We start from the raw sequence: 15,887 nt of genomic DNA, 5'->3' as shown, positions 1-15,887 counted from the left end.
ATTGCTTATCAAAGTGAAAAATGGATGAGTCAAACATGCTATGTTTTTAATCGAAGTAAAAAAAAAGTTGGACAAATTAATTGGATTACAATTGTTCACATGAATTGATAATAGGATAAGATTAGACTCATTTAAAGGGAAGAAAAAAAACACTTCCTCCAAATTTAAACTATTACTCGAAGTAGGAAATAGAGCTCCATGATTTTTAATATATGGTTCAAGATTTTAAATATGACATGAATTTATAGGGTTCATGATTTTGTTACATGTTAAATAGGTTTGTAAAACGCACATAAAGAGGTTAGTATGTCTCATGTCTCAATAATTTATCGAAAACATTTCTACTTGCACAAGATAAGAATAAAATTTGTGCATATTCTACTCTCTCCAAACTCATTTGTGGTACTACATTACGTTTGTTGTTGTCATACTTTTTAGAATGGAAAAATATGTTTTTATTAAAACAATAATATCAGAGAAAATGGATATAATAATCATTGATATATATATGATAATTATAGCTACAAAGCTACAATATTTTTTATTTTCTTCAAAAAAATCTGCTGAATGTAAGAACAACTACTAACTCACAAAATAATATTTTAGGAATATAGAAATTTGTAGACCAAGAAGCCCCTGAAAAGTGCATTTGATAAGTTAACATCATTGATTTTTTTAAAAAGAATTTATTACTCCCCCGTTTCATTTTTTTGTCCTACTTTTATTTTTACTTCGTTAAAAATATCGGTTTTTCTTTTTCGACAACTTTTTAATTTTAATTTTTTAAATGACATATTTAAGACCACGAAATTAAGCGATATTTTGATACAATTGACATATTTTAATTAAAGAGCATAAAATTCAAAAAATTTCTTTATATTTTTAGACGTTATGTGAAATAAAAATAGGACAAACAAATTATTACGGAAGTATTATTTTTAGAATATTTTATTTTATTTTAAAAAAATCTAATAAACCATGTTACGTTAATGGACATAGTTACCCATGCTGGAAATGAGCCCAAACAATGTAGGTCCATTTCGGGAAATTCCTAGAAAATTGTGGTCCCTTTTGGGACCATAATCAGTGTCTGTTTTCTTATGATGCACATGATGGGCTTTATATAAGTTGCCATGATGACTCAAAAAGTATGTAATATGTACACACAGTAATAGATAAGTTGCCATGAAGAGTATGGAAAAACTTTGTAATGAGATGGTAGGTAGCATATTTCATTCAATTCTAAAGGAATGTGGCGAGTGTAGAGCACATTCCTGGCTTATTATTTTCTAGATCAGGATCTAGGGCTTGATTGGCAGTTGTGTTGTTGTTTTTGGCCCTATTTTTTTATTATTTGTTTCTACGAAAAGTGAGGAAAGATGAAAAAGAGTACGAAAAAACTTTGTGATGAGATGGTAGGTAGTTTGTTTCATTTAGTGTATCTGAGATGATTCAGTCATGTATCTAGTCAAACGATTCCATATATTTGATTTATTTATTAAATGTATATGTATTTTTATTAAATATATATGAGTTGTTTTCTGTCATGTATCTGAGCATGTTATTCTATGTATTTGAGATTTTTCTATCATGATTTATTGTGTTTTCTTTAGTGTATCTAAGATGGTTCTGTCAGTCATACTTCAACGAGATTATAATAGATCACACTTTTATGGAATTACGACAATCACAAATTTATTGTTGGCGTAGCTAACAATAATGAAGACTCACCAAAGCTAAAACACACTTTATCTATTCACATTTCATTGAAAAGATTAATATCGAATAATTGGATACAAACTTCAGATCATACATAATAAATTTCAAACACGTGTATTTGGTATATGCTACATGTAGCTGGTACATAATTAATCCATGTAAGTCACGAAGTATGTATCAAATACACATATATAACAAATGCACCTAATGAAATGCATATAGTGAAATTAGGTGCATGAATCAGATACATACTTCACATACAATAGTAAAAGGTACATATTCTGATCCAGATAATTAATGATTTTGATTTATGTAAGAGTTCCAAATGAAGGTTTGTATCTAATTCAAAAAGAACAATATACTTTTATCAGAATATTCAACAAAGTAACAACCAACTAAAACGCGAGATACACATTGTTCTCTAAACATGAAAAGTTGAAAAAAAATCTCTAAATTCAGAAAAACAAATTCGAATTTTTGAAAAAAAAGTTTACTTTGTTGTTGCTCGAAAATAAATGAAAGAAATTAGATTTTTTTGAATTGTTTTTAGAAGTTGTTAGATTAGATATACTCAAAAATTGTTAAAGAAGTGATTTACTCCTTAAATTAAGCATTTTAGTTTCAGTCCTTAATTAAATATGTTTCTTATTTGTCAATTCCTTGGGTACATGTATCCGTCAAGTTAAGATGCATGTATCCAATCAATGAAATGTGGTACATGAAGTACTATTCAAAATTATCGTGAATAATAGTAATTAAGACCTAAACTAGTGAGATTTATATTGTTTGTCCTTCTTTTATTATCTTACCATCAAAGACCCATCAGACCACACAAGAAGACTTGCCACCTCACTTGCCATTTTTATTAGTTAACGATTATAGTGGAATAGTAAGTACTCATTCATCGGTTAACGATTATAGTGGAATATTAGTTAAAGATCTCGAGTTCAAGCTTTGCGTGTGGAATCCCATTTGCTAAGAGGCTGGATTTAAATTAAGTTGACCCTCAATATGAATACAAAATACTAGGTGAAAAACAAAAAAAAAGTACATTCAATTGTTCGTAGTTTTTATTGCATATTTGCTTGGTTTTAGTGAAATTCCTATGTGTTCATATCTTTGCTTTTATGCAATCATTTTTCTAAATATATTTTTCTACTGAAGAAATACATAAAGGTAGACCAAACAGATAGCACGTGAATCTTAAAATAAGAAACTACATTTGTGCAGTAGAAGACGAACTACGATTGAAATTACTGATTTGCGAGAGTCCTAATATATACGAGATGAACTTTTGTACCGTAATCTAAATCGCAGATTGATATTGTTGAGAAGAAAATATGAACCCTTGATGGGTGGACTTTTATGTCCAATTATTATGTACACAATTCATCTATTATGGTACTAAAGACTAAAGTAAATAAAAAAGGAGTCAAGTGAAAATATAATAGAGATTTGTCTAAAATTACCTTCTCACATGGCCATTGCATAAATTATGATATCTTTTATGAGGTAAAAATATTACTATCTTACGAGGAACATGTTGTATGTAAAAAATTGTTAGGTAAATCATACCAAAATATCTAAAAGTTAGGAGAACAACTAATAATTAAAGGGATAGAGACCCTTACATTATTTCTTTTTTCACGCTATTATGAGGTAAAACCTTTCAAAATCATATATGTATTTTTTGCCAAAGCTATATGATCAAAGTAAAACAATGAATTTAGCAAAAAAGAAAAGAGTGTGATTTTATAAGGTTTTACGATATATTTTGTCGGTTAAAAAATTATGTGATGCTGACTTCACTTCTATATTCCTTCATGTAATTTTATATTTCTTATGTTTTTGAATAATAATATTTCGATGACAATTCGAAAGAATTCATGCAATCATTCTTTATTTTTTTCTTCCATTTAATATCTGATGTTTCTTCATACTGACATACTTCGACATATTATTTAAAAAAATTTCTCATTTAATATTCGATAATCGCGTTGAAGTTCAATTAATTTAAATTTACATTATGTAGTGCCCACTCAAAGAAAACAATTCCTATTAAGACTTTTTTTTTCATATCTTAAGTTCGAACCTCATACGCGGATTTTTGTGAACTCCGGTATGTACTTTAGAAGTTAATTATGAAGTGACTAAACTTATAATAGAAGTAGGGGTATACATGGACCGGATTGGTTCGGATTTTTTACAAACCAAACCAAACCATTTGTGTCGGGTTATAAAATCTATAAACCAAACCAAACCAAACCAATAAAAATCGGGTTTTTCGATATCAATTTTTCTCGGTTTTTTCGGGTTTTTTCATTTTTTTGGGTTTTTCGGGTTTTTTCGAGTTTTTTGTATTTTTCATAATATCTAATAAAAAGCACAGAGCAGTGCTTCTTAAAATGAGTTCTAGTACAAAATATCAACATAAAAGATGGAGGCAGAACACTGTTTGAAGTTTTAACTTTATAAGATGAGTTTTTTTTTGTATATTATTTAGATGAGCTTCTTAAGTCCAAATCTAAATGTAAGAAAGATAACAAAAATTTATAAAAATTTTTAAAAAATATTTATAAATTACATTTTAATAAATATTTTTATGTATAACATAATTTAAAAGTAGTATATCTATAATTGGGTCGGTTTGAGTTTGGTTTGACTTTTGTTAGTTAAAACCAAACCAATCCTATAATGATCGGTTTTTTTTTCTAAACACCAAACAAAGTCAAACCAAACCACTAGTCATTTGTTTTTCCAATTTGGTTCGGTTTGTCGGTTTGCCCTGTACAACCTAATAGAAGTATATACATTTGGGCTATAAGTTAAATAAGTGTACCAAAATCGGGTATCCGTGCATGTAACCCGGTAATTATTCGTTCGGCCCATTAACAAAGTCCACAATTGAAGCATTTTTGTGTACTCATTATTGGCCCATAATGGCGTTTTAGCTGGTTCTGTCTTCGCCGCCGAGCTTCATCGTCGTCGAAGAAGTAGCTGTATCTCTCAGGTACCGGTAATCCCTATCTCTGGTCAGTTTCAAATCTTCAATCTGTATTGCTTTTTGTACTGAAAATCTGAATCCGTTTCCAAATTCTGCATAGAATTTTACCTCTTTAACATCGCGTGCCGGAAATTATTTTTTTTTGCCTGGCGGTGGTAGTTGTGGCGGCGAAGGATGAGAATAACGGTTTGTTTGTATCTATTTCTTAGAATTATAAGTTAGTTAGTTGTAGATGTGATGAAATTTAGGAATTTACTAGTATAATTAAGCTTTTTTTTTGTGTGTGTGGGGAAGGACTGATGAACACGAAATAATTTGTTTGAGTACTTTGAGTTTTTTTTTTTGATACGACTGAAACTAACATGTTCAATTGATTTAGTTAATTTCACTGAGTATGAGAGTGACAAACTTTGCTTGCAATTTTAAGTTTTGGTTATAGAATTAGTTATCTAATGAACTTGATTAGAGTCTGTGATTGTGTAGGGATTCGGTAATACGAAATTTGTGCTAGTTTTTCCGTATGACATATGCGGTGGAGTAATACCGGAGTCTTAAAATAGAATAAAGGCATAGGAGAGTTCTCTTATGTTTTGTGTAGACTGGAGCTGCATATTAGCTCATTCCTTGGTTGGAATAGCCATTTATTGAGTATAACTCATGGTAATTACATGTTTAGACTATGTAATAAGCTTTCTCTAAAAAGCCACAAATAGAGTTCAATGTAGTTTTCAAAATCATATCGCATGCAAAATTGTTGTCTAGAGTTTAGATGTGTGTAACTTTCACTGATTCGTTTTACTAGCGAGAAGTATACTAGTTGAGGTTCTATCGAAATCTTCAACAACATAATACCATGTAATCCCTCAAGTGGGGTCTGGAGAGGTTAGTGTGTATGCAACCTTACTCCTACCTTGTGAAGGTAGAGAGGTTGTTTCTCAAAAAATAAAAGCATTTAACTCTAGGGCTAGTGAGAAAGAAAAATAGTATAGTGAACATTGGTGGATTGATGAATAATTAATACTAGAAATGAGGACTCTAGGTAGTAGTTCAGTGAGTTCTCTTTAATTCTAACACATCTCTATTGTTTTGTCAGAATGGCTGTAAGGCTGGTCTTTGCCTTGCGCCTTGCCTCTTGAGCAAGGTCAATGTTTATGAGGCAAATTCTATAAGTAGTTCTCCAGTCATGTCTTCTGAAAATCTGGCATTTCTGAGGAATCATGTGTGTCCGTTTGTGTGGCGACAAATAATTAAGTGGTTGTTGACATAAACACAGAGGTTGGCCTCTAAATGAATCACTTTCTTTTACCAGAGAGACGTTGATTCTACTCCATGTCACAGTATCTCAAGGTTCCTAGACCTGGTGTCTGAACTAACTTAATCTGCAGCACTTGCTGCAAGTTGTCCATTTATGACATAAGGACAAACACAAGAGGCGGTTTGAGATACTAAGTTGCAGTATTCTTGTCTGCCTTAGAAAGGTTTTTTAGAAATAATATACATAAACTATCTAATTTTACGGAGAGACCACGGGTTCACTAACCGGTGCCTTCAAAGGTCTACGCAGGACACAACTATGGACCTTTCTGCTTGTGATTTTCCATGTGCCGCTCTCATTTTTTCTTCTATATGTGCTAGTTGTACCTTTTTTTAGATGTGATAATTGCATGACTACAGATCCGTCTTAACATATGTATTCGTGCAACACTTGTGTTATGGATATGCTGGACCTTAAAGGCTCCATGTTCTTTGTTGTATGACACTGTTGGTCTTACAACCGTTCTGTTGAATTTGCTTTTTACCTAGGTAGGTAGTCATTCTCTATTGTGTTCCTGTAGTACTCCATTTCAAACATTCTTGTTTTGTTTATGTGTTACAGCTTCTTCTCTCATGTCATTCTCCTGATTGAATCTAGATATTTGAATCTTCTTCATTTGGGCGTATGAATCCGTCTAATCTCTCCTCAATCTCTCTTCTTAAGCTAGTTAGACTTGCAGTACTTATATTCTGTTTCACTTCTGTTTATCATAAAACCATTATTTTTTACATTGTGTTTCATAGTTCAAGCTTTTAGTTGACACACTCACTAATCTTGTGAACTAACATAATATTGTGTACAAATAATATACACCACGAGATCCCATCTTCTATTGTTTGGTAGCTCATTCATTTCTGAGGTAAAGGAGTACAAGTTCAATAGAATACTCGGTTTGAACCCACAGTTATGAGGAACTCCATTGTATTCCCTATTACCTTTTTCACACTTGTGACAATCTGCTTCTTGCATATGCCTTATGACATTTATATATTTGATATGAATTCCATTCTTCTCTATTGCCACCAAAAGACTCTTCTTGACACACTATTGTACGCCTCTTTGGGTCACTAAATTATTATGTATAGATGTTCTTTGCTTCGTATAGCTTTTCATCATTCTTTTTAGTAAAAATAAGGCATCTGATCTGGATTTACTGGGCATAAATTCAAATTGTTTTTTTTGGGTCATCTTATAGGGTTTATAAGTCTATGCTTTATCACTCCTCTACTGTTAGGGCGTTTTTTTCTATGATTTCTCTTTTTCTCGTCAACATTTTATGAACTTAATTTATTTTCTTCGTTGATTCTTCTTAGTTATGGCTGGTAGAAATCGTATGCCCCGTCAACCTGATAACTTCAGAGGATTCCGTGATGGGCCACCACCACGGGTTATTATGCAGCGAGGACCAGGACCCCTCCCTCCTCATCCATCAGTCCTTGAAGAGGAACTAGAGCTCCAGCATAGGGACATGCAGAGATTTCTTGCAGAAAACAGACAGGTGATTGATGAGAATGTGATGCTTGAGAGGGAATTATCTGCTGTAAAAGATGAAATACATAGATTAAGTCAGTTCATTCCCAAAATGCGTGCTGACAATGAGGCACAAGTAAGAGAGTATATTGAGAGAGGAATGAAGTTAGAGGCTGATCTTCGATCTACGGAGCCTCTGAGGTTAGAGGTAATCCAATTGAGAGCTGAATCTCAGAAGCTAAGTGCTTTACAGAAAGAATTATCTGGACAAGTTCAAACTCTTACTAAGGATACTAATCGACTACAAACTGAGAATAAGCAACTATCATCTATGAAGACTGATATTGATAAATTGCAGAAGGAATTGGTGGAAGCAAGGTATGAAGTTATAACTTTCTCCCCTAAGAAAAGATGAATAAACATGAAAATACTTTGTTATTATGGTCCTCTGGTGTTAAGAGCCTCATTTGTTCTAATGTATGCGATGACCAACTTGTCATAACTTCTCTTTTTGACTATTCAATTTGATGATGAATCTGTAGGAGACAATTTGAATATGAGAAGAAAGCAAATACGGAACTGGTGGAACAAAATCAATCTATGGAGAAGAATCTCATTTCAATGGCTCGTGAAATTGAGAAGCTGCGAGCAGATAAAGTTGGACGGGGTCTTGGTAAGTTCTCTATATCCTTCTTATCTGATTCTATGATGTAAACTTTCGACCCGTGGAAACAGCTTAGTTTATATTTTCTCTATTTCATTTAGGTGTAGGAGCCTATGGCATGATGAATGGAAGCCCTGAGATGAGATATCCCGGCGGAGCATATGGTGATCCATACAGTGGTGGTGGTTGGGGTTCCTATGACAATCGTGGTCCTCCCAGACGTTGAATCTTATATATATTGTGACAGCACTTGAAGTGAAATGTAATGTGAGGTTTTCTCCCTCTTTAGAAATGTAACTCTCAACTTTATGAAACAAATATGCTTTGAATTCAAGATTTTCCAATTGGACCTTGGGCATGAGAAACAAATCTTTGATAAAATTCATACCATTCGCATCGTTCTATTCAATTATAAGCTAATGAGATATTGTGGTAGTATCGTCGCGCTGACTATAGATTGTCAGAAGCATGCTTCACAACTGCATGGACTCTTTGAATTGTATTGATAAATGAGTGCCATATAGTTTACAAGAAGGCTGGAAAAAAAAACACAGATTAACCAAAAATAAAAACCAGTGTTTTTCTTCTCTGCTATTGTTGATTATATTCTCCTAGAGCTGTACTATGTGGGTACTTTTGGATACAATCAGACCAAGGTCCATCAGTTGGAGTTTTTATTGTTTTGTTACACTTCCAAACAGCACTGTTACACTTGAATCCACTCCCAAATGCAATCTGCCAAATTCTGTCACCTTTCTTCATCCTTCCTTTGGCTTCAATATAACTCAATTCATACCACAACGATGAAGAAGACGTGTTTCCAAATCGATGCAGAGTCATTCTCGATGCCTCAACATGTTCTGCAGACAGCTGCAAGTTCTTCTGTAGTTCATCGATCACCGCTCTTCCACCAGCATGAATGCAGAAATGTTCGAACGCTTGTTTGAAGTCTGGAATATATGGTTTCAGTTTCATGTTAAAGACCTTTCGGCCCATGAGTGACAGGAGAAAGAGAAGTTGTTCTGATGGAGGAAGAACAATTGGTCCAATTGATGTTATATTAGACCTCAATGCCTCCCCTGCTATTGCCATAAGATCTTTTGACAAAGAAATTCCTGTTTTACCTTCTGAATCTTCAGTTTCAAACACACAATTGTAAGCTTTGTCGTTAGATCCTATGTGGGTTCTCACCGTATGTAACAACTTGTACTTGGCTCGCCGTTTATCTGCCCACCACTTGTTTGATAAAAGTATGGCTGCGCAACCCATTCTGAACAGACAATTTGGGAGGAGCATTGATCTCTCCTTGCCTTTGTAGTAATTCGGCGTGATGATTTCTGTGCTGAGAACCACAACGGTCGATTTGGAATGAACTTGGAGAAGATCACGAGCTAAATCAATGGAGATTAGCCCTGCACTACACCCCATTCCTGATAGAGTATAGCTCTTGATGTTTTCTCTCATTTTGTACTTATTAACCACCATTGCTGATAAAGATGGTGTCGGTGAGAAAAGGCTGCAGTTCACTATAAGAAAGTCAATGTCTTTAGGCTTTACTCCTGTTTTCTTGAAGAGATAATCCATGGCTGAAAATATCATCATTTCAGCTTCCTCTCTTGAAGAGACCATGTTAATTGCAGGAGGGATATAATGTATTGCTGGTGGCAAACATGTCTCTTCTCCTAAACCAGACCTCTCAAGAATCTTCATTTGGAATTCAACACTCTTTGGCTCTGTACTAAGTATGATTCTTGAATGCTGCATGAACACTGAAAAGGGGACGCGACATGTCACAGGTGGCCTGTAACATGCATAATCGATGAGGTAAACCCCTCGAGGCCTTGACATGAAGTATAAAATGGACATAAGGATGACGACGAAAGATGAACAGAGTGTTTTGGTGAAATCAAACTGAATGGAATTATTCCAAAGATTGGAAATTTCCTCAGGGCCTAATTGAATAGCTTGAAAAAAAATCACAGCCACTATGGGCACCAATAGACATGTTAAGAAGTGATTCATAACATATTGATACCCAAGTTTTGCAAACTTGAGTTTAACTGATATTTGAGGCATATTTGTCTTAAAGATTGATAGGATTATGAGAGTTTTAATATTGATTAGTATTTGGAGGGGCCTAGTCTGATTTTGATAAGTTCGGTTCGGATAGACTTTATTCAAGAATGTCACCGCCTCAGAAATATACGAAAGAGTATGAGGATTATAGGAGACATTTTATAAGGCAAAAGAATCATATCATCATAGAAATACGTAGAAGGCAGATTGGTAGCCAACAGCCAACGCTCAGTCTCAAGTCTTGCCTGTTTTAGTATATTATGACATAACATTATTTAACAGAGAAAATATTATATAAGTTTTTTTAACTAAATTAAAGTTGGTTGGATTTTGTAAGAAGTATACAAACTGCCACTAAAAACAATAAAGAAATTATCATAATTTCCTCATATACTTATTAATTATACGGACATATAATGTTACCTGAATGCTCCCACCTTTCTTGACCAAAGTAGTTCGTTTGTGACTCTTGAGAATTCAAAACCGGTACTAGTCGGATGGAGTATATAAGTTCTTTGTTAAATATTGAGGGTATTTTTTGATTTAAAAGGTGGAAGGAGGGGTATTCTTGAACCAATAACAAAGATTGAGGGTATTTTTAGACCAAAAGGTGAAGGAAGGGTATTTTTTGAGCCATTTCTAATAGATTAGGAGTATTCTTGAGCAAAAAAAATAGATTAAGTGTATTTTTAGACCAAAATATGAAAGAAGAGTATTTATGAGCCTTTTCTCATAAATGAGAGGTATTTATAAGCCTTTTGCCATGTTAATCTTTAATCGTGAAGTGATTGAAGCAACACATATGACGTGGCTGCTGAGGTAAAAGAATACATCTGTCATTTATTAATATAGAGAAAAAAATAAAAAAGAATAAAAAGAAAGGAGCCAAAATTAAGTATGGAGTTAGGTTATTATTAAAAAATAATTTGAGAAAAATAAAGAAAAAACAAGGGAAAAAAGAGAAAAGAAAAAAAAATAAGTAGAGAAGAAAAAAAGAATGAGGCAATTATCTACACAAAGGCAATAGCTAGAAATAATATATACTTTGATGGAGTTTAGAGCCAAAAAAGTAATTTTTTTTCTGTAAAAATTTCAAAAGTGCAATCGATTTGAACATGAAATCAAAAGGGCAAAAATACATGCCACCATGCGATTTGCCTATTTCAGTTAACGGTGTTGGTCAACTGTTAAGGGTAAGTCGCAGGCTGTCATGCGACTTACCTTTAAGTCATGGGCCCTACTGTCTCTTCCCAACCCATCCCCATACCATTCCCTACCCCTACTCCCATTGCCCAACCCATAGCCCCCTCCCCTCCCCAATCCAAAACATTTTTTAAAAATTATCCTACTTTTTGAAACTAATTTATAAAAAATGTGTTTTGGGTTAGGGAGTGGGCTGGGGGTGGGGGTAGGAAATGGTATGGGGGTGGGGGCGAAGGTGGGAAGAGGTAGGAGGGCCCACAACTTAAAGGTAAGTTGCATGCCCTTAACAGTTGACTAACACCATTAACTGAAAAAGGGCAAGTGGCATGATGGCATGCATTTTTTTTCTTTTGGTTTCATTTTCAAATTGATTGCCCTTTTGAAATTTTTGCGAAAAAAATAATATATTACCTTTTTGGAACTCTAATTTGATGGATATGAAAGTAAATGAACATTGATTGATAAATACTTTGGATCTAATAAACTACTATGTAGAAGTCTTAACTAAGTATACTTAAAAGAAGTATATAGAAGGCCTTATTTGAAATACTACATTGACAAAAATAGAAAGAGTTTAATTCATGACAACTTGAAGTTAAATCTAATTATAAAGTAAGAAGATATGCTTCATTGCTTTAATTTCAATATAGGACGGATTTGATGTTTATACTAATCCAATGATTACATCATGCATATCTTTACATACACTTTTATTAGTTATCACTTAAATTATATATAGTTAATTAATACATATATTCACCTTAATTATTTATGACTTAATTATGATGTATTAGAAATATTTACACATAAATTTTTACCCATTTTGTTATGTTCTCATTACGTTTCTTTTGTAATATTCTTTTCTTCTTTTTGCCTATTGAATTTTTTTTTGACATCTTTCGATATTAAAAAATTATTGAATTCTAATATTCAATTTTTAAAAAATTATTGAATTCTAATATTCAATTTTGAAAAATTTCTAAGGATATTTTACATGACTTGTTTATGACCACAAGAATATATGGAGATTTTTTGTATGTTATGCAAAATAATGAATTTTATTTTTGATTAAATAATGTCATATGAATTGAATTAGACAGAGTTATAAATTTTCTTACTAGAGGTGAACTTACAAAAGAAGTTATAGGTTTGGCAAATTCAGTAGCTTAGCTCAAACCTCGTATATGTTTGTGTTAAGAAATTTATTAAATTTTTAACTCATCAACTCAAATGGTTAATATATTTTGAAGTATATTGAATTCATAAAATTCAAATTCTGAATCGATCGCTTTGTTTTAAATATGATAATGCTTTAATCATTTTAATATATTTTAAATAATATTTTAGTTCATTTTCGAGTAGCTTTCGATGAGTATGATTAAATTAAAAGGAGGTCATCACCAAACAAAAACAACCATCTTTGGATTAAAATTTTAATATTTTGGATTTCCTACTCAATACGCAATACATTTGAACTTGAAAAATAGTATGAAAAGTACATTTGTGAGATAGTAAATCATTTGAACTTGAAAGTTAGGTGTACGATCAATAGTTGGCAAAGGTAGTTGTTGTTTTGTTGGCCACAAAGGTAGAAACCATGCGGAAGTAATTTACTCGTACTCAATATTTATAAATTGTATCAATTTATTATGATTAAGTAATAAATTTTCTTGATTCAATCTATCTAGTCGTTAACATCGTAAAATTACATATTTTCCTTTCAAATAGGTTGAGTTTTAATTTTTGTACTTCAAAAAACTTGGTCTTGATTTTTTACCCTTTGACAATTGAACTTATGCTTATTGGAGCATAAGTTTTTTAGAAACTGAAATAATTAATTATATAACTCTTGGATGAGAAGAAAGACATCATGTTCGACGAGCAGTAACCAGTTGATCTAGTCGCCACCAAAGTCACAAAGAACTATCTAAATTAATTCAAAACCACATTTATAGGCTGACAATTTTTTGAATAGGTCAAACTATTGGAAAAGAATAGAAAAGGAAGACTGAGTCATGAGATCAAAGAAAGTCGCTTATGGGCCTATAGTGCGCGATCTGAATTTAGTCGGAACTCCAAGTGCTCTAGATATCGGATGAAAAAAAACCTAATTTATGAGATATTATAATACGAAAATATAAACTTATACCCCTAAAAGTTATTTATTATGAGGAATATAAATTAAAAATCAACCCAAAATAGGAGCAAACGTGTAAATAAATTATCAACATTGCTAAAATCCCCAAGTCTACCCTAAAAGGCCTCATATATGTTTTCCCTCTACTCTAGGTCTACCGATCCACTCTTGTTGAGTCTTATATCTCTATTTTTAAAAAATTATACATTTTTTACGTAGAAAATACGTAGCAAAAAAGAAAGAAAATCTCCTGTTCACGTGTAAACCTTAAAATGTATTAATGGTGTTAGAGAAATCCACTTGTTGTTCCCAATCAATTGTGTAACGATTTATAATCCACCCGTTACCTTAAAATTTTTAGATTATATATTCAGATTCTTTCGCATTTTTTTTTACAGATAACTATATAGTGTATAGTCTAAAATAGTAGTGTCTCGATAGGTTAAATTTAACATTTCTTACAGTACACTATCAGCTATCTTGCAATTAAGTAATGTCTCAATTATAAGTAAGTGGACCATCAATCATTTCCTCCCAAAACAATTTGAATTTTGACGGTCACCTTACAACTAATTATCTTTGTGTCATTTTTTTTTGTTGGTAGAATAAGAACACTCTCTACGTTCAATAATAATAACAATATACTCAATATATTCTATAAGTGAAGTCTGAAAAATGGCATAAGGTGTATGTTGATTTTGTTCTTGTAACTTTCTCATGGGTGGGCTCTTCACTAAATATTTGACTTTTCAAATAATAACACCTTTATATAAAATAAGACAAATGAAATATATTGTCCGTATTGACCATAGTCTATATACACTCCATTATCCTCATGCTTTCACTGGTTGTACATTATGCATGTGAAGAGACAAAAAAATCTTTTAACAATTTTTAGTTTTACCCGTTGGTTATCTTGATTTTTTGTGTAAGGACAATTTGGTAATTAAATTAGTATGAATTTTCTTTTTTTTTCCTAATGGTCCACATAGAGTCCTTGTTATTAATGTATTTGGTCATTTATTTTTCATACTGTAATGACAATGCTGGACATTAATTTACAACTGGGGGACCCATCTGAATTTATCATTTTACACCTAATTTTCATTTATAGCTTAAATATTTTTATTGTACACGACTTAATTTTCATTTTCCCTCAATTTTGTATTAGAATTTGAAGCTACAATTGAAACTTCATGACATAGTATTTTGAATTCTATTAAAAAAATATTGAGTTCAGACTTTATGTATCTTATAATTGAACTTCAGCATATTATATTGAAGTTTCACATTTAAAAACTTAAAATTTCAGGACATTGCATGTGTTGGAGTTGTTTCGTATTTTAATTAATTAGAGAGATTATTATGTAAAATTTTATTTTTGTACTAAAAGACGATTAAATTTTAAATAATTTTGACACATTAGAAAAGGTTTTTTTTATTTTATATATATATATATATATATATATATATATATATATATATATATATATATATATAATTACGTGACTTAGCAAACTATATAAGCCCATATAATTATCCGAAATAGTAGTAGTTGAGTTTGGGTTTTAGAGCAGATATTGTCCGTATACACTTAATATCCGTGCAGATACAATATGCAGAGATACTGCGTAAGTGTGAATATAATGTATTTCATCATTATTATGCCCGTGGATATAGTGTATTCCACTATAAAGATATTATATATGCACGGATATACTTATGATATATTATCGGCATGAATATAATGTATTTTACTATTAATATACGAACGGATATAATGTATTCCTCTACGTTTTTTAAAATCAAAATGTTGCTACTTTTTGAAAAGCATATATATACTATATATAGAGAGTCTGCTTGAATGAACTTATTTTAAGTAGCTTATAAGTTGAAAATTGCTTATAAGTTTTTTTTAAAAAAGGTGCAGCCCAACTTATTTTTTTTACTTATAAGTTATTTTCAACTTATAAGCTGCTTAAAATTAGTCCATCCAAACAAACTCAATTATTTATTGTGGCTTATTTTAATCACAAAATGATTTTAAATTAGCCAGCCAAACACTCAAAAAAGTTGAAAACAACTTATAAGTAACTTATAAGCCAATCCAAACGGGTTCATATATATGTTGATACATGATCATAGCTCACCTTGTACTATGACAGGTAGCTAGATTAGGACACACCTTGTGAGGTATACAACCAAATAGGGCTATCATTTAAATGATTCCATCTACCAATTGACATACCATTTAATTCTCCACTCTATATGTAGTCTTTAAATCTCCACTCTATACATT

At 31.8% G+C, this 15,887-nt stretch overlaps 2 protein-coding genes across 3 annotated transcripts; one reads left to right on the top strand and one right to left on the bottom strand.

Moving 5' to 3' along the window:
- Window positions 1-4,579: 4,579 nt before the first annotated feature.
- LOC129879956 (protein FLX-like 3) lies at window positions 4,580-8,562 on the top strand. Of its 2 annotated transcripts, none has more exons than XM_055953716.1 (4): window positions 4,580-4,729; window positions 7,352-7,886; window positions 8,051-8,181; window positions 8,274-8,562. In XM_055953716.1, exons 2-4 carry the CDS (start codon window positions 7,354-7,356, stop codon window positions 8,396-8,398), a joined length of 789 nt encoding a protein of 262 aa, XP_055809691.1. In that variant the 5' UTR covers window positions 4,580-4,729; window positions 7,352-7,353; the 3' UTR covers window positions 8,399-8,562. The 2 variants fall into 2 exon arrangements, with proteins under 2 accessions (XP_055809691.1, XP_055809692.1); XM_055953717.1 differs by having other exon boundaries at window positions 4,650-4,751.
- Window positions 8,563-8,687: 125 nt separating this feature from the next.
- Window positions 8,688-10,248, bottom strand: LOC129879955 (3-ketoacyl-CoA synthase 6-like). Its single transcript, XM_055953715.1, has one exon. The coding sequence runs from the start codon at window positions 10,246-10,248 to the stop codon at window positions 8,764-8,766; it is 1,485 nt and encodes a 494-aa protein (XP_055809690.1). The 3' UTR covers window positions 8,688-8,763.
- Between the last annotated feature and the right edge of the window lie 5,639 nt (window positions 10,249-15,887).

Source organism: Solanum dulcamara, chromosome 2 (assembly GCF_947179165.1).
Source record: "Solanum dulcamara chromosome 2, daSolDulc1.2, whole genome shotgun sequence".
Classification (NCBI taxonomy): Eukaryota; Viridiplantae; Streptophyta; class Magnoliopsida; order Solanales; family Solanaceae; genus Solanum; species Solanum dulcamara.
Note: the sequence above shows the minus strand (reverse complement) of the source record. Positions and strands in the feature narration are given on the sequence as shown.